The sequence below is a fragment of the Centruroides vittatus genome, unplaced genomic scaffold (genome assembly GCF_030686945.1).
Source record: "Centruroides vittatus isolate TY-2023 unplaced genomic scaffold, ASM3068694v2 contig_4, whole genome shotgun sequence".
Classification (NCBI taxonomy): Eukaryota; Metazoa; Arthropoda; class Arachnida; order Scorpiones; family Buthidae; genus Centruroides; species Centruroides vittatus.
In genome coordinates, this window is record NW_027122214.1 from 3,371,895 (window position 1) to 3,391,726 (window position 19,832).

General features: G+C 33.0%; 1 protein-coding gene across 1 annotated transcript in view; it reads right to left on the reverse strand.

Moving 5' to 3' along the window:
- The window catches only part of Gart (trifunctional purine biosynthetic protein adenosine-3 Gart), a 30,044-nt gene extending 19,621 nt beyond the window's left edge, over positions 1–10,423 (reverse strand). The window contains exons 1-6 of the mRNA XM_067271512.1: positions 10,225–10,423; positions 6,226–6,393; positions 6,039–6,134; positions 2,782–2,956; positions 2,592–2,703; positions 1,111–1,179 (exon numbers count right to left, since the gene is read on the reverse strand). Coding sequence (XP_067127613.1) covers positions 1,111–1,179; positions 2,592–2,703; positions 2,782–2,956; positions 6,039–6,134; positions 6,226–6,370 — 597 coding nt within the window. The 5' untranslated portion in view covers positions 6,371–6,393; positions 10,225–10,423. The remainder of the gene's footprint in view (positions 1–1,110; positions 1,180–2,591; positions 2,704–2,781; positions 2,957–6,038; positions 6,135–6,225; positions 6,394–10,224) is intronic.
- Positions 10,424–19,832: the final 9,409 nt, after the last annotated feature.

The window sequence follows — 19,832 nt, forward strand, 5'->3', positions numbered from 1 at the left end:
ATCCCTACCCTCAAAATTAAGTTTTTTGCCTTTTTATAACAAAATCTCATAATAAAATTTTGTGAGACACCATCTGTTAAGTTATATTCTGATTAAAATTATAAAAGTTATTTTCTAAATAAGATCACATAATAGTCAGAAAAGTTATGCAACTTGTTGCTGGATTTTATTAATAAGTGCTTGATTTGGTTCTCTTCTCCTAAAATTAGCTTTACATAAGTTGTAATATTCCTGACTGTTTCTTTATGTCACATTAATACAGAACGCAAATATAAATAAGGCATCACATTTTTCTTTATAGCTTAAATATATATATTTTTAGATCATTAAAATCTTCTTCAATAAATTTAAAATTTATTGATAGTAAATTTTAAAATTTGAAAAATTAATGCCAAATGATTACTATTCACGAGCAGTGATATCAAACAAAATTAAACTCAAGACTTGATAGCTTAGGACTAAACTACATTAAATAAGCTTTAAAACTATATATAAAATATAAATAAAATTCATATGTAAGTTCTTTAATAAAATCTTACATATTGGGCAACTTAATGCTTTATGAAGAGCTATGAAGCAGTCCAAACTCAACCAAGTTTCATATGCTGATGTTTCCAACACACTGAAAAAAAAATTTAATTCCAAAATTAAGAAAAAATGTATCTTATGCATAATCACATGCTATGATCAATTTCTGGATGTAAAGCTATCTATGATAAGTAAAATGCCATTTGGATTAATGCAGATCAGCAGCAATGGTCATGACTATACCTGAACATAACCTAGTGAAGCTGTTTAATTAAAACAATGCCAATGTTGCAAGTGCAGTTTAAGAATTACATCATCTTAAGAAATTGTACCAACACTTTTTGCTGCTCACAATGTCACAAGTTTCATAGGAGTGAGTTTTAAAACTAAATTTGTTTCATATGAAAATATCTTCTTCATGTCTAAAAATATTACATAAAAAACTTGGTTAAATTTGGACTGTCATATATTTCTGTAGAAAGTATTTAATATGAATTCTTTTAATTATAATCATCTTGTACTTTTACCTTAACGTATTCTGTATATATAAATATCAATAAAGAATAAGTTCATTTTCCTTACTGAAATTTCTTCACCCTCCAGATATTCTTCAATCACTAATGTTTCTCCAGCTTTGCTCAAAGCTTTATCCTAAAATTATATTATACTTTTTTTAATTAGAAAATTTTTAACAAAATATAATAATAATTAATAGTCTGAAAATACTACTTCACTAAACAAAAACTTTTATGTTGATTAAATTTAAAAACTATAATTTAATGCTAAAATTTTACATTAAAGAGAAGTGAACATTTTAAATTTTATAGGTATTTCATTAGACACACATTGGTGTTTTCTTTAACACATTAAATATTAATTAGAATTTAAAAGGAAATTTTAAAATTATTAAAAATTTTTTCAAGAAACAAAATTTCTAATATATTTGACTTATTTTCTAAAAATATGTTTGAATTTATAATCATAGATAATCTTTTGTTAAATATTGAGGTTTAATTTAGTCCATTTTATCTTATACTAAGAAAAAGGAAAGAAAAGCAATGGAATTGTTTGGCTTTTTTTTAAACTCTCTCTGCCCTAAGGGCACTAAGAGCTCTTTTAGCAAGCCCATTATGGGTTTGGCCAAGCCCACAATGGGGCAGTTAGGTGGTGAGGGACGGGTCGAAGCCCAACATATCTGGACAGACCACTTTCTGAAAAATTTCTAGGAATTTTTTCCCCCTTCTGCATTCAATCCCAGGTTCTCCAGAGCGAAAGGCTGCCACCTTGATCGCTCAGTCATCAGCTGTCATAGGAATTGTTTGGCTAGACACATGGAATAATGCTCACACAACGAGAAACAACGCCAAACTGAGCAGGAAAAAAAGTGTGGGTAGCCCTTTGTTTTTGCAAAATTAGCAGTGAGGTCACATGGGCACACCAACGAAATCTAAGGCAAATTTTTCGCAAAAAAATTCGACAAAAATCGAAGTATTACTGTATTTCTTAATATAATTTCAGTATCTGATAGGATTTTTTTATTTTAAAATTGTAATTATTCTTCATTTATATATTGTATTCTGTTCTGTTCAGTTCAACTTGATCTGAAGATTGGATGCTAATGTTCCATAACATGTTTAATCCTAATAAATAATTGGATATTGGCCAAGGCTGTTAAGGCATAAGTCTACTATCCTGGGGAAGCTGGGATTGAATCTGGGTGAGCAACCCCAAGAATTTTCATGGGTAATATGTCAAGCCTTGTCCCTCACTACCTGGTTGCCCCTTTGTAGGTCTGGTTGAACTCATGATCGGCATAGAATAAGACCCTGTTAATGCCCATAGGCCTGAAAGAGTCAAAAGTAAATAAATAATTTGGCTCCAGAAAGTGAATAAGATTATTATTGATTTTTAAACCTTTTTATTAAAAGTGGTTTCTTAAATTGCTTGTAATGATGGGTCAATCATTTTAAAACACACAATTTTTGATATTCACAATTAAATATAATGACTAAAATATCAAAAACAGTGAAAATTTTAGAATAATTGTGCTTTTCACATTTTACCTCTATGATTGTATCAATTGCTTTTACAGCTTCCTCTTTTGTTTCAGCAACAATTACACCTTTTCCAGCAGCAAGTCCACTTGCCTTTACAACTAATGCTTTGTAGGGAGCCCTGTAATGGATTTAAAAGTTTACATACCACATAAAAGTATTACATGTAAACACCATTGAAAGATTTCTAGTCCCTTACATTAAAATGTGTTGTTTAGCATCTTCAGGATTTGTAAAAGACTTCCATCTTGCAGTAGGAATGTTATGTTTATCCATAAATGCCTTAGCAAAAGCTTTACTAGCTTCTATCTGTGCTGCTTTTTGGCAAGGACCAAAACATTTGATATTATTTTTTAACAAATAATCAGAAATACCTAAAATTATAAAATAAAATTATTTCAATTGTCCCATCAATTGTCTGTTATTTTTATAATTATGCAAAATATATTTTAGGAGGATTAATAAAATTTATTTAAAGTAAAATTTTTATTGTACTAATAAAAAAACATGAATTAAAAATAAAACATTTTTGACTAAAGAATAAAATCTGCTGTAATAAAATCTTGGATAGGCAATTTGGAAGGAATTAACCAAAATCACAAGTAAATTTGATCACTTACATACTGTAGGACTACTAGAATTTCTAATCAACTATAAAAATTCAAACTTAAATTTTTCAAAAAAAGAAATTTAAGATAATTTTATAAATTTAAGAAATTAAATTAAATTTTATATAAATTTAATTTAATTTCTATGTTTTTCTATGTCAAGAAAATTTAGATGATGATGAATATTTGTGTATATAATCTGCATGGACAATAAAAGCAATCTTTTGTAATTATGTCAGATAATTATTATTTAAAGATGAACACATGCATTATTATGCAATATACGAGGGCTATTTTTTAAATAAGGTCTGTTTGTGAATGAAAGTGAGAATAATGCGCAATCACAACAGTATGCATGCGCTTCTGCTCCGAGCAAGCTTGGCGCGCATTTTGACGCCATTTGCAGCCATATCGTCTGTCTGTATGCCGAGCTGTAAAAGTTTAAAATGTTTAAGAGAATTGAGTCTCCCGCCGACTGTGAGATACGATCTGTTATTCGATTCTTGAATGCAAGAAACTTGGCAGCAGCGGAAATTCACCGTCAGATTTGTGAAGTTTACGGTGATAATGCTATAAGTGAAAGTTCGAAAATGGGTAAGAATGTTCAAGGATGAGCGAGTTAATGTGCATGATGAGCCACGCCCTGGCCGACCTTCTCTGATTTCTGAAGATTTGATTCGTGATGTGGATAACAAAATTCGAGAGGACCAACGATTCACAATTTCAATGTTATCAATTGAATTTCCACAGATTTCAAGATCAGTTTTGTATACCATTGTTTCGGAGAAACTGAATTATCGAAAATTGTTTTGTCGGTGAGTTCCAAGACTGCTTTCTGACAATCACAAAACAAAAAGATTAAACAGTGCTTTATTGTTTTGACTCAATACGATCATCCACACAGTCCGGACCTTGCACCCAGTGATTTTCACTTGTTTCGATACTTAAAGGAGTTCCTTGGTGGTCAACATTTCAACGACAAAGAAGAAATGAAAACTGCAGTTGTGGATTGGGCTTCTTGACAGGCGGCAGATTTCTTTGAAGTCGGAATTCAAAAAATTGTTGAGCGGTATGACAAATGTTTAAACAAAATGGAAATTATATAGAAAAGTAGATAAAAGTATGTAGAATATGGAAAAAAATATATTTTAATGATATTTACAGTATTTTTCTTATTATTAAAAAACGGACCTTATTTAAAAAATAGCCTTCGTATCATTTTAGAATGTCTTGTATCAAATCATATATTGCTTCTGTTTGTATGGATTTCTTACATTTTTATTTTTATCTTATATCTTTAATTATCTTATATATTTTTATTTTAATCTGCACATAAAAAGTATTTCCAATAATATTTACTTTCTTAACTTCATTAACAATTACAATGTTACACTGCTGACATATTTTGTTTAAGCTTTTGTTCATCATCTTTTCTCAGACTGCTGAATTTTTGCTACTGATTTTAAAATATGTGTTAATGTGAATCTTTGTAAAAAGAGGAAACATAAAATGAAACCTTACTGTATCAGTAACCAATATAAACTGTCCTCCTCATACACACTGGGATGTATAATAGATAAATACAACACTTACTTGAGCTTGTGACCGGTGTGAAATAAACAAATAGTGTTTATTTTCACACCGGTCACAGGCTCAAGTAAGTGTTGTATTTATCTACAATATAAACTGTTTTAATAATAACTTTATCCAAAGTCATGTATAAACTATCAAATTTCAAATTAGACATGAAAATCAAATTCTAAAATGTAGAAACCTTTCCTATATTGTTTACAATTTTATGGATATTTTAAATACCATATATCTCGGCAGATAAGACGATAGTTGAATCATAAAAATAGGGCCCCAAAATCCGGGGTCGTCTTATAGGACAGATACAAAAAAAATTAGATTGAAATTTATTTAATTTAAAACCATTATAAAAGAACGGACAAACCGTAATTATTTACTACTAGAGAGTAGGGTATGTGCACAAAATAGAATAGCTCATACGACGTTTTTGTGGATAGTCAAGGTCATTACCTGAATGTTTGCAACAATCGCAAGGCAGTGCAAGAAAATAAAATTTGTTCATTCGAAAAATTATGAAAAGGTCATAATTTCGTATACGCTACACAGTATTATTACTCAGATGATGATTGCTGATCTAAACTAAATTCAGAGGCCGTTGATAGTTTGGGGGTCATCTTATAGCACAGATATATGCTAAAACTATAAAACTTTGACGAAAATTTATACCTCGTCTTATCCACCAAGATATATGGTATATGAAAAAGGAAATTCAAACTGGAAAATAATCAAACAGTATCATGCAAACAACTATTTACTCCAAAATTTGAAAATCATCTAAATGAATTTTCAATATTCTAATGTTTCAGAAATACAACAAAAATAAGTTAATTAATGTATGGACCCAAAATTTATTTGTAAAGCAGCTTGAAAACATTGCCCAATCATTAAAAATTACTAGAAAGTAAAAAATGTGTTTGTACAATATTGATTAACATTGTAAACATTTATCAATTGATTTTTACTGTGATATTTCATGATATATCAACTTTCTACTATCATTTAAGTCCAAAAACTTTGATCATCATCATATGACAATTCCAAGATAAATTAATGAGATAATCAATAAATGTTAATATCCAACTGAAAGCAATATATATACACATATATATGATTTCTTGAATAATTTTAAACATATGTTAAATAGAAATATTCTACACTTAGAATAAATGTATAAAATGAATTGCATATACAGTAAATAATTATAATTTTGAAATCACAAAAATAAATATATAGATATGCACCAAAATTATTATTTTACCATTTGCAAGAGGATCTTCTGGTCCAACAACAACTAATTTGATATCTTCATTACGACACCATTTTACAATGTTATCAGGATTTTTGATATCCAAAACTATAAAATTTTATTTAGAAAATTAATTATAATATTTTAAAAATTTTATTTTGAAATCATTAATAAATCTTATATCAGTATTTTTCCTTACCTATGTTTGAAATTTCGTCCTGTTGGAAAGTTCCAGCATTTCCGGGAGACACATATACATGCTGTACAAGTGATGATTCAGCTAATTTCCAAGCCAGGGCATGTTCACGGCCACCTCCGCCAATCACTAATACTTTATCTGGCATTTTATTCTCTATTCCTATATATACTTTTATATAATTAAATATAATTAGTTTGTTTTTAAATTCATAACTAATTTTAAACATATTTATATAATTTATTAATCTACATCAATAATGGTTTAAAAATTATTTTTAAAATACAATTTATAATATAAGGATATCTTATTTATTTAGCATTACATATTCGGATGTACTGTACTTTTCAAAGACACGAATAAAAAGTTCCTGACCAATTTATATAAAATTAAACTTTAACAAATATTTGATCAAGATATTTAACGATTCATTTTTAAACTTTAAAATTCTGTTTGTCTAAGAATTGAAAAAGTGAAAATTAGAAATATTAACAATATTTTATTATACCAGCAGTTATATTTAAATGTATAGCTTGAAAATATTCAATTCAGTCAAATATTAATTTAGAATCAATTCATTTCACTTAATACAGTCTGATCAGAAATGAAATGGTTTTCAAATTCATTTATATATATTACTCTTTCCACTCTATGAAACTAACTCATAAAAGGGTCTTTTAATCATATCCATCTTGGATTCAGCCAGGCCCACAGTAGAGGGTGCCAGATGTTGAAGAGCAGGATGACATATTTGTGATAGATCATTCTGAAAAATTCCTGTAGTTTTTTGACTAACTGGACTTCATTCTAAGGTCTTCAGAGCAGTAGACTACAACTTTAACTACCTTGGACATCTAGCCTAATCTTAATTCTATTAGATGCTTTTAAGTGTAAAAAATGCAGTGAAAAGATTTAGGATAATGGCTAGTTTATGAACTTTATCTATTGTCCTAATACCTACTTTTTAATTGTAATAATTTTAATATCAAAACAAACTTATAAGATATTAAACAGTATATTCTTAAATTTTTTACTTATATTTTTTCATACAATTTTCTAACACAATAGAACCCTGATTATTTCAGATTCTGAATTATCTGAGTCAAACCTGTAAGAAAATACACTACTTTTCTTTTACTGTAATTCATAAAAGAAAGTTTAAAATGACAACATGTACTTTCTTACAAAGTAATTTGTTTCTTTTTCTTTTTATCATTTAATTCCAATGTGAGTCAAACCACTTATTAACATCTACCTATAATAGTACACATTTTTATCCTTAAAATTATTGTATGTATTAGCTATATAATAAATAATGTAAAAATTGTTGTTTTTATATTGAGTAAGGTATAAAAAGTGGCTTAAAAGTGATATACAATAAAGGACCAATTATCCAGCTTCCAGAAATCTGAAATTAACAGAAAACTAGCTATTTTGAAACCAAACAGTTTTGAATTTGGCAAGTTCTAGTTTGCCATGCTGCCACTTTGTCATGGCATGCACATCACATAATGCCATATCAAGTGTGATGGCACATATCTTTTTACAAATTTTATTTTCTGTGACTATTAAATTCGATTTACTTACATGTATCATTTTTGTGTTCTATATCAAACCACACTTTTGACTAATGAATTGTACATAATTTTAATTTTTAGCAAGCCATTATTCCATAAAATTCTATTTACAGCTGGCATTGTTCAGTTTCTCATATTTATTCTATTATTAATTTTTCCCCTTACAGTTCCCATTTTTAATCATTTTAATTTCCAGATATATTCCTTACAGCTTCATGTAATTCTTTTACTACTTTCTAAAACTGAGTATTGATAGTTCTTCATTAACCAGTTCATTTTGTCCACACTAACATTTAAACAAATAGGTACTGTACATCCATAAACATTAAGAAATAAATACATCCTTTTCCGAATATTCAATATGAGATTATGTCAAACAGTATAATGCAACCAGTTCAGTCACAAAAATAGAAAAGGACACACTTTCCGACAAAGATATCAGAATGGAATTTACTAATAGGATAGAATGAATGACCAAGAATAATCCACAGTAAAGAATAGTAGAACAGTAAGAAAATAAATGCACAAGAATACTCTGTAAAAACTATGAATTAAATATAATTAGATGAAAGGACAAGAAAAAAAAATTGAATATAATAAAATATAATAGCAAAGACCTTAAGAGTCCCATTTATATAATAAAATATTGCAAATAACTTCAATTAATATTCACAAAATATATTGTTTTCTCAAGACAAGAAATATTCATCCTCAATCAGTTGGTGTCTATGATCAAGAACCATATTGGCCATATTCTCACTATGTCACTGCATATTATAACTTGCTAATTTTTTTCCTACAAATTTCTGATAATCTTATGAATTCCACTGAAAAGTAGATTCTAATTTGAAAATTGTCGGTTACTTTCTAGAAAAGTTGCATTAATTTCAAAAGAACTAACGAATATCATAATCTTAACCTTTTGAATTTAAGTCAAATTTTAAAATTTAAATGAATATGTCATTTATGAATAATTTTACATTATTGCAATTAATATTTAATCTCATATCAAGTATGAAAATTATGAAATTCTTTTATAAATACCATAGCAACAAGTTCCTCAAAATGCAGTTCATTTAGTTTTCTTGTAACTTAGCAAATTAAAAAGAAATGATTGATAAATAATATACTGTATCTTTGTTCAATTTGTATCCCAAATATTTTATTATTATTTAACATTTAAGCTAAATAGATTTATTGATGTTTGTATATATTGATCAGTATTACTAACAAGAAATTTGTTCAATTCTAATCTAACAATATATACAATTATGGTGATCTCCTCGCATCATTACTAAATTTTTGTCAAGGTCACATTTACCAATAATGAAATAATATTTGACTTTGACAGTGATATAAAAATTGTCTTTTAACATTAATATTTTTGAATATTAATTTGTAGATCCTATGTTTTTGATTAAAATCACTTTTTTCTTATTGAAGAATTTAGTAAGTATAAATATAGAATGTTCTATAATAAAATATTCTGAATTTCTTGAGAAAATTGTAAAATGTTTTATAATATGAAAAAAGCAAATTGAACTATTTGAAAACCAAAGAACTTACATGTTTTTTTTAATCTCAAAATTTATCATAGTTTAAAATAACAAAATATTCGTAACAAATTTATATATGATAAGAGAGATTATATTATACGTAAGTTATGCAATAACAGACTTAAGTAACAGAAGATAACTATTCACTTGATAACACTTTCTTCTATCTGATTAACAACCACTGGAAGAGAGTAGGAAATTATGGAAAATTTTTAAAAATATGAAATAATAAATCAATTTTAGTATTCAAACACAAAAATTTTGTGTTTTAATCTAAAAACTTGCTATAAATAATTCAATTAAATCTATTCAGTTTTCTATCAGTTTTAATTTACATCCTCCTTTTCTCCCAGAGAGAAAATGTTAAAACAATTTAAAATCTAAATAAATTAACAACTTTAAACACATTATGGATCTTGGTGGTCCTAGGAAAAATACATTTTAGAGGCCATTCCATCATGCATCCTGCATTTAAGTGTATTTTTTTAAAACAAATTTATATTTAGATAACAATCAAGGACACTTAATTTGAAATAGCAATGTTTCAAATTATTGCTAGTATCAACCTATTATTTTTTCTCAATAAATAAACTCATTTGGGTCCCTGGGACCAACGCTCTTTTTTTTGCCTACAGTATAACACGTCTCTGACCTTAAATGTAGGCGTCCAATTAAATACGATTGCACAGTAATTCAGTTTAGAGTTGAACACAAACGAAACTTCGTTTAACAGTAGTAAAAGAAGCGCAAGCAGTAGAATAGTCACAAGAAGCATATGAAATACGAAACTTTTAAAGGATTATAATATTTGGAATGGATAGTCAACATTTTACGTAGAAAACCGTAGGAAAACTAAATGTATTTCTTACCAAATACACAGCGACGAGTCTATATCGTCCGATCGGACTTCTACGATAAATGTAAAAGATTTAACACGTGTTTTAATTAATTTAACCACGTGAATGTTGTCAGCGAGATGATTGGCTGTCAAAGTTGAGACGCGTTGGAAAGTCGATAGAGATTGGACATTCCATCGGACAGACAAAGTTCGAGAAATCGTCGTCGAAAGATATTGGTTATCTGTTTCTTTGCGTGAATTTAAGCCGTAATTAATTGTAAAAAAAAAAAAAAGTAGCTCTTGCATTAGTTACACTTCTGCAGTAGAACGTTTTTAAAATCATTACGTGTTCGCGTAAAATTATATCACGTATGTATATCCAGTGGCGTAGCGTGGATGTCAGCCGCCCGGGTCGGAGTAAAATTTCGCCGCCCCCTTATTTAGGTGTAAGTAATGAAAAATTCCGTACTCATTTCAATCGGTCCGAATCGTAGGTGCGACAAAAATATGAAATGAAATGGTTCAAATTTTTACAAGATATTATTATTATTTATTGTGAAATTTTGCCGCCCCCTAAAAGTGCCGCCCGGGGCGGACCGCCCCTGCCGCCCCCACTACGCTACGCCACTGTGTATATCGTTGCAGCTAATGCACACGGTGATGTAGGCAAGCGTCATCTCGATTTTTTTCGAATGGTAGTTATCATTCTAACTTTTTCGTGGCTACTTTAAAATGTTCCATCGGCAAGATAATCTATGGTTTAATTGTAAAAAAAAAATATATATATATATATATATAATGTAAAACAAATATATATATACATATATGATAAAATATAACATAACGCAACACGAGAACGATTTTCCAAGGGAGTGGTAGCCCTTAGCAGATAGTTCTTTGTTGCGTTATTTAATTAATCCACATACAGTAGAGCGTCGGTAAGTGGAATGGCCGGAAAGTGGAACGATTTTCAGTCGGACTGTGTCGTGCTGAATCGAATGTTTTTGATACTAAATTTACTTCTAAAGTATAATTTTCATGTTTTTTATATTTTTTAATATATTTATTTTGTTTGTACAAAATGCAGAAATAATTTTTAACGATACGATAGCCTCGATGATTATTAAAAAATTTTCGTTAGGCTTAAAATCGACGAAAATTCAACACGAAGCGACACGCAACGGAGAAAAATTCAACAGGAAGCGATACGCAACGGAGAAAAATTTGAACATCGGACAGGTTAATGTATTTTTTCGTACAAAGTCGGAAACTGGAACAAATCATTAACTGGAAGGACCCCAGTCCCCAATTGGTTCCACTTATCGACGCTCTACTGTACATGATTAGGAGCCACTTTTCTGTAGAAAAGTGGCTTCTAAGTAGAGCGTTAAAATAAATGTTGTGATGTTCGTTATGATTTTTTTTAACCGAATGACCGAGCGGTCAAGATGGTAGCCTACCGCTCTGGGGAATTTTCGACCCATCCGGGGTATTGATCTCGGGTCCCCCAGAGCCAAGGTCCTAGAATATTCTAGGACCTTGCCCCAGAGCGGCAGGCTGCCATCTTAACCGCTCGGCCATCCGGCTGTCAACTAAATGTCATATTGTCTACGGTTAGATGTTCTTTTTGGGATTCTCCCTTTTTATAAATTTAAAAATAATTTAACTACTAAACACAAATACTACAAAAAATCGACATATTTAAATTAAATTGCTGCATTTTGTATTTAAAATGAATGAATTATGACAAAATACAAAAAGATTTTAAAAAATTAATAAATGTAAAATAAATTTTCTTTCATTTAAATAAAAAAAAAACCTAAATTAAATTTAAAATCCCGGAGTCGGAGTCGGAGTAGACACATTTTTTCCGACTCCATTGGCCAGAAATTCCTCTCGGCTTCGACTCCGATTCCACATCCCTGTCAGTAAGACAATCCATTCTATGGCTAAGTTTTACAATTAACCATACAATGGATTATCTTGCTGATGGAACATTTTAAAGTAGCCACGAAAAAGTTAGAATGATAACTACCATTCGAAAAAAATCGAGATGATGCTTGCCTACATCACCGTGTGCATTAGCATGCGCTTTCACAACATATAAATCTTCATTCATAAACATTGAAACGAGACTATCTAAGCCATGAAGACGCCATGTTGCTTTCTACCGTAAACTACTAATACAAACAGCCATTTTTGCTGTTTGGGGACGCGCACTTCGACAGGAATATACGAACGCGTTCCGAAATAATTTTTATACGGATGCCGCATGCGCGGGGTATCGTATCTTAGCGTATCAGCTAGTCGGGCATGAGCTTCTAGACCAGAGTTGACCAACCGTTTTTCCTAATGGGCCAAATTAGAAATTTAGGTGTATTCAGCGAGTAACAAAGGAACTTATATAAATATATGCTTTTAAAAAGTTCAAAATGTGAACATCAAATTTTAATAACAAATATATATACAGTAATACCTCGGTTTTCGTTGACTTCGATTATCGTCGGTTTCGGTTTCCGTCGATATTTTTCGCGAAAAATATGCCTCGGTTTTCGTCGGTTGCCTCGGATTTCGTTGGCGTGCCCATGTGACCTCACTGCTAATTTTTCGAAAACAAAGTGCAACACACACTTTTTCCTGCTCAGTTTGGCGTTGTTTCTCGTTGTATGAGCATTATTCCGCGCGTCTAGCCAAACAACTCCCATGACAGCCGGATGGTCAAGCGGTCAAGGTGACAGCCTTCCACTCTGGAGGACCCGGAATCGAATGCGGAAGGAGAAAAAAATCCCTAGAAATTTTTCGGAAAGTGGTCCGTCCGGATATGTCGGGCTCTGTCTCGTCCCTCACAACCCGACCGCCCCATTATGGGTTTGGCTGAACCCATAATGGGCTTGCTAAAAGAGGCCCTCTTCGTGCCCATAGGGCGAAAAGAGTTTAAAAAAGCCATACAATTCCATTGCTTTTCTTTCTTTTTAGCTCCATCATGGGACCAAAGAAAGTTTCGAGCCAGTAGCCTTTCGAATGCGATGTTAAATGTTCATTTATTCTTTACATTACTCTTTTTACATTCATTTCATATTAATTTCTTATTGTTTTTGTATTAAATACTATATTTATTCTCTATAAAATGTTTTGGTATGTATTTTGGAGTGTCTAGAACGAATGAATTGGATTTACATTGATTAATATGGAAATAATTGCCTCGGTTTTCGTAGGTTTCAGATTTTGCCGATTGTTTTCGGGCGGATTATTGACGAAAACCGAGGTATCACTGTAATTACTTAAAATACTGTATTATTGAAAGTAAAAACACTATACTCGCACAAAACAAAAATAAATTCAATGTGAGAATAATGCTTTTCGGTAGGTCTTTTTAAAAATAACTAGCCTCCCATTCAGGCGTTACAGACATGAAGAAAACCCGGGAACTCCACGCGGTCAGAACTTCCGGGAGAGGCGCAAACCCATGACCGAACTCCCAATGTTCAAGAAAGGGAACTGCATGGCCCCTGGTGGGCCTGCGCGGAATATACGCGAAGAAATAAAAGAACGCACCCTAATAGCTATATCGGAGTCGATAGATATACTGTTTCTTGAGCTGCCGATAGCTCTAATGCTACGGAAATAGAGTAATAAATATTTCTGCCACTTCGAGCGCTACAATAGCTTCGCGGCATAAGTTCAGCTTGAGCATAGGAAGAGTCAGTTTTTTTTTTTTAAACTCTTTCCGACCTGTGAGCACTAAGAGGGCCTCTTTTAGTAGGCCCATTATGGATTTGGCCAAGCCCACAATGGGGCGACCGGGTGGTGAGAGACGGGGCCCGACATATCCGAACGAACCACCCCCGAAAAATTCCTGGGGATTATTCGACCCGTTCGGATTCGATCTCAGGTCCCCCAGAGCGGTAGGATGCCACCTTGACCGCTCGGCCATCCGGCCGTCTTGGGAGAGTCAGTTCTAAACATTCGAAATTTTTTTAAGTCGCGAGTTTTTAATTATTTAGAAGTAACGCAAGCCATAGTTTGGTGACCTCTGCTGTAAAGGGACCAGACGTCCCGAATTAGACGGGACTGTCCCGCTTTGTAGTAGGCTTTCCGGATTTTAGAACCATGTGAAATATGTCTCGCTTTTAGACTATTTTGTAAATAAGGAAAGAAAAAGAATTTAAGGGCAAAAGCACAAACTGATCAAATATAGCAGCAATTAAGTGGGCTCCAAATACAATACTTGAGTAATAATTCCCATTGGGCTACTATTTCGATATTACAATTTTCATTCCGTCACTTTTAAGTCAAAAATAAATCACATACGATTTGTGCAATGGACACGTTTGAATTAATGATGGTTTCAATAGACGTTTTCGTATTTTTTCTTTCCCTGTGAATAAGTTAAATTCCAAGCCGAAATTAACTGTTTATTGTTGCTACTTGTTAGTAATTTCTGTCACCCACGATGTCAGAAAGATAGAAAAATGAGTCTTGTGATCTATAAAAAGTAATTACGTGACTCATCATATCGAAGCGCCCGATCTAGCATCATACACGCTTTAAGGTATGGTCACTTCAGTGTACTAAGCAGAAGCATACGTTCGGGTCATTTTAAGCACTTTTGAAGTCTCTGGCTGCATTTTTACAGGCGTTACACATATATAGAATAAAAATATTAGTAACGAGCAGTGAGATGAAGTCTGTAAGAATAAGGCAAGGCTCTCAATTATAATTAGAACTTCAAAAGCTCAAAATCTTATACAAAGTCTATAGTTCTTTATAACTATAATCGCTTCTACCCAATATCAAATTATTAAGTTAAAGTTTAACTTAAAAATTCTATTATTTAGTAACAAAGATATTTTTAAGAAACGTTCAGAAAATGTAAAGGAAGAAGAAAAAGAAAACATCACTTTGTATAATTTCCTCACAATTCTATTACTTTTCAAAATAGTTCTTTTTTAATAAGATTTGCACTAATTTATTAAAGATTATAAAGCATTTAATCAATTAATTTATAATACGTGTTGAATATTTATTTTAACAAATTTATTCTTTAATTATTATCATATAATTAATAATTTCATTTTGAAAAACATGTAAAGTCAACAATTGATTAATTAACAATAAGTAGTCGAAAAACAATAATTATTATGTTAATACGGAACGAGAGAAAACAAACATTCGCTATGTTCAGGATCCACAGAATATTAATGACCAGCCATATTTATGAGTTTTAAAAATTTTTCAACGAAGTAGGTATCCTGTATTTAAAAACAAACAGGTTTTTCTAGCCGCGTAATCGTGGGCGAGTGGTTTCCGTTGCCGCTCACCGTAGTGGTGACCAAGACCCTAAACACTGGGAAGTTCGGTCGTGGGTTCGTGCCGCGACTCGGACAGACTAGCTGCTAGGAGTTTTCCGGGTTTTCTCCTAGCTAATAACGACTGAATAGGAGGCCAGTTCCTCACAAAAGTCCTCCCGGAAGGCACGGATTCCCGCGCGTACGTTTAGGCCGTGAGATAAACGGCTGGCTCTTCGGTCGCGTAGCGATCATGACACCACTCTTCGGAGGAAAGGCGAATATAAGGCTATAACCTCCATATGAACCAGTGAGGAGACGAATAGAATAGCCACGTAATCGATGTTAACACAATCCGGTTAAAACATTTACTTTTAAAATGACAAATGTCAATCTTGTTGACAGATAATCAGTATATTTTTTATTCACGCGCGAAGTTTTCGTCTATTTTATTATTAATTATCAAATATTTTCATCAAATGATGTATTCCCCACTTAAATTTATTGTTTCAAAGTATTTATTATTTTTATATGCCCTTTAACCTTACGTTTAATTATATTTTAATTGTATCCATCGTTGGTTCGGCCAGGCACGCAATGGGAATAGCCAGTGTTGAGAGACTAAAATTGACTTATGTGGGACGACATCCCATGAAAAATTCTTGGAGTATAAATAGCCCAGAATTTAGATCCGGTTAACGATTAAAAAATTTTTTAATAAATTTCATTTGTTATAGTGAATGACTTTTAATATTTATCGAACTTTTGAAATAAAGTTTTCAGAAATTATAATTTATTTTCCAATAAATTGTTAACAATGGACAAAATATGGTTTTATGTAACAAAGTATTATTTGCGATTATTGCAGACAAAACTATTGTTAATTCAACCAAGTAAAAAGTAAGACGTTTTAAAAAATATTCTATTCATTAGTTCTATATTATCCAGTATTTCTTTTTAATTTTTAATACAATGAGAGTTTCCGAGAAACAAGTTTAATTTGTTTGATCCAAAAATTGTAAATCTTTAAATTCAACTGATATATAATTTTTCATTTGGCTCTTACCGACTCTTAAAAGAGCATTTTCAACCAAGCCTATCGTGGGTTCGAATGGATCGTGAGGGACGGGACCGGACATATTCGAGACCTCCAAAAATTCATGGAGTGGTGGCCCATTTTCCATTCCGAGTTCCTCAACGCCGTAGTCAGTGAGCTTCCTACAGCATTGAGGAATCCGGATATCAATTTTCAATTGATCCTATATCAATTTTTTAACGTTTGCATGAATGTAAGTTAATTTTAATAGTGTCTAGAGATGCAAATAAGCTAATGACGACCGTGTATTGTTAATAGAAATACTGTATTTTCATTCTTTTGAGTTTTTATTCCTGTAATCTTCTAACTTGATCTCACGTCTCTTAAAATTCGACGACCATTAATAGATAATTTAAATCAAGCTGTGTACTGGATTTTTTAGGTTGGTCATTTATAATCATTTCAATAATTCTTACTTACTTTGTACGTCTCAAATTTCTGGTAATATACTTTTAATTCCATACAGTCTTAACCACACACTTCTTTAATTGGCTGCCTTCATAAATGAAAGTATATTTTAATTCTTAGATTCTGGATACTGAATATATTTATCATTCTAAGGAGGTTTGATCATTTCTAGCGAAGATCATAGTTGCAATTTAGAAATTCCTCATTGCAACAAATGAATTGCATTTATTAAATCATTTAGTTATGATTGAACTTGTTATTTTTGCTAAATATCTTAACTTATCAGTAGTAGTGGTTTGGGAAGCTTTGATCACAAAATTAATTTCATGAGACATACTGATCACAAATTGAAATTAATTATTAAATGTTTTTATAAATTTGATTAATTAATTTATTTTAAATTTTTAGAAAACTTTTAATCAATCGTTTCATATTTAGAAAACTTTTTAGTTCAATTCAGTTTTCATATTTAGAAAACTTTTTAGTTGTGGGTGCCGGGAGGTGGACGCTATCGCACCTCCTTTTTTGTCGGCTAACAGGTCGGTGAGACCTGCCCACGTCAAGATGGCGGTTCGGATGGGTTACGTGTTACGCGTTCTGCGCGAGTGGAGAAAGCGGATGGGTCAGACGATAGAGCGGCGGCGATACTCAAATAAAGGACATCACAACGTACAATAACAACAACAACGATTTATTAAGGCTAAGGTTACAATTCAAGAAAGGGCGAGTGACTATCGCCTAAGTTCGGATCCGCGGAGGGAGAGTTTACATGAATTTAGGTCATACCTCGTGATCCGGGTCGGTCTTTCCTCTAGGTCAAGGTTTTCCGTTGTTCGCCGTTGGGTTTCCTCAGGACTTCGGTGCACACACATACTGTCTAAGTGACACTATGTAACCGGCCCCCCAAAGCGGCCGGATGGCCGAGCGGTCAAGGTTAGCAGCCTGCCGCCCTGGGGAACCCGGGATCTTTTTTTTTTTTTTTTTTTTTTTTTTTTAACTCTTTCCGCCCTGTTGGCACTAAGAGGGCCTCTTTTAGTAGGCCCATTATGGGTTCGGCCAGGCCCACAATGGGGCGACCGGGTGGTGAGAGACGGGGCCCGACATATCCGAACAGACCACCCCCCGAAAAATTCCTGGGGATTATTCGACCCGTTCGGATTCGATCCCGGGTCCCCCAGAGTGGTAGGCTGCCACCTTTACCGCTCGGCCATCCGGCCGTCTGAGGGGGGGGGACCCGGGATCGAATCCGGACAGGTCAAAAAATCCCCAGGAATTTTTCGGAGGGTGGTCCGTCCAGATATGTCTGTCCCCGTCCCTCACCAACCGGCCGCCCCATTGTGGGCCTGGCCGAACCCATAATGGGCTTGCTATTAGAGGCCCTCTTAGTGCCCACAGGGCGGAAAGAGTTACAAAAAAAAAAAAAAAAAAAAAAAAACCGGCCTCCTCTTTTCCTCTTTCGTCGCCCTTTTATCATCTCGGTCACGTTTCTCAGTTTCACCAACCAGCATTATTCGAATGTTGTTCTCGTGATTCATGTTTTCTCCGTGGGAACCAAACAATAAAATATTTTATTACTAGCGGTTTGTTCCGGCGGGTTCGAATTTTCACACCACCCTGGGCTTTCTAAAATCGTATCTGTCCCTGAAGGGCAGGTTCGATTTTTCTTTTGATGAGGATGGCTACATCGGGCACTTTCTCTCCCTAATTAATGATTTACTTGGTAGTTGTAAATATTCGCGACAATGATTTTCATGGCGAGTTTAACAAATTATTTCTTCGCGACAATAAAAGAGCATGCAAGCGCGCGTTATGACAAGTTGTTATGTTTGAACTGACACTTTGGTAAACAATAACGGCGTTCCCGGAAGTAGGGTGGTTTTCCTCGCTGGCACGTGGTGCAGATGTAGCTTCCTTTCGTCACTGGGTACGAGAGTAAAAGTTCAAGGTCTTGAGTGTTCGTTATGTCTCCTTTGTTGAAATGAGTTCGTTGACTGGTGCTACCTTGCTGGCTTGTTTGCTAAAGATAGAATTTGGACAGGAACTTGATGGCTGGAGGAATCATATGAGTAGTAACTTTGTATAGCTCGTTATTGGGTAGCGGTGTCGTCGTGCGTTAAATCGGTGCATTATTACCTTCAGTGGGCCGTCGTAGCCTTAGTCCGTTGAGGCGAGGATGTCGTCCTACCTGGTACTCACAAAAGTTAATTACAAACAGTTATTTGGAATGAGAATTCTATTTGTTCTTGGATTGAGGTACGCAGGTTACAAAAATATAATTGGGGTCTACTCTCCCTCAGGCCGATAGGATGATATAATTCTAAATTAAGTCTAAATGGGAAAAGCTAATACGTTCTTATAATTCAAATGTTAGTTAAAATAGCTAAATAAAATTCGAATAAATGGAATATTTATATAATATATATAGTGTTATGATTTCGAGAGAAGAAGTTTGAACAAAAAACCTTAAAATGGTGGCGTTAATAAGTTTGAACAATGGACCGGTGGTGAGGTCGGGGTGTTCCTGTGAGGGTGTGTCACTTCCCAGAAGCGGGTTAGCTTCTTGTTCTTAGTCTAATTCCCCGGGCTCAGGGGAGGACGGTTGGCTTGTCATGGGAGAAACGAACTGCGAGATGCGACTCCAATTTTGGCTCGGCTGCGGCATCACCCATGGTTGCTCAGGGACAGGGCCATCGGCTATGGCAGCGTACTGTCTTGTTCCTCGGTTATTTTGGGTTCTGATTCCCCGCGCTCGGTGTCCTCTTTACTTTCCCTTTCCACTATTTCTCCTGTTGGGGGTTAAGTAGGGATAGAGGCTAAGATGAATTCGTCCCACGGGTCGTGATACGA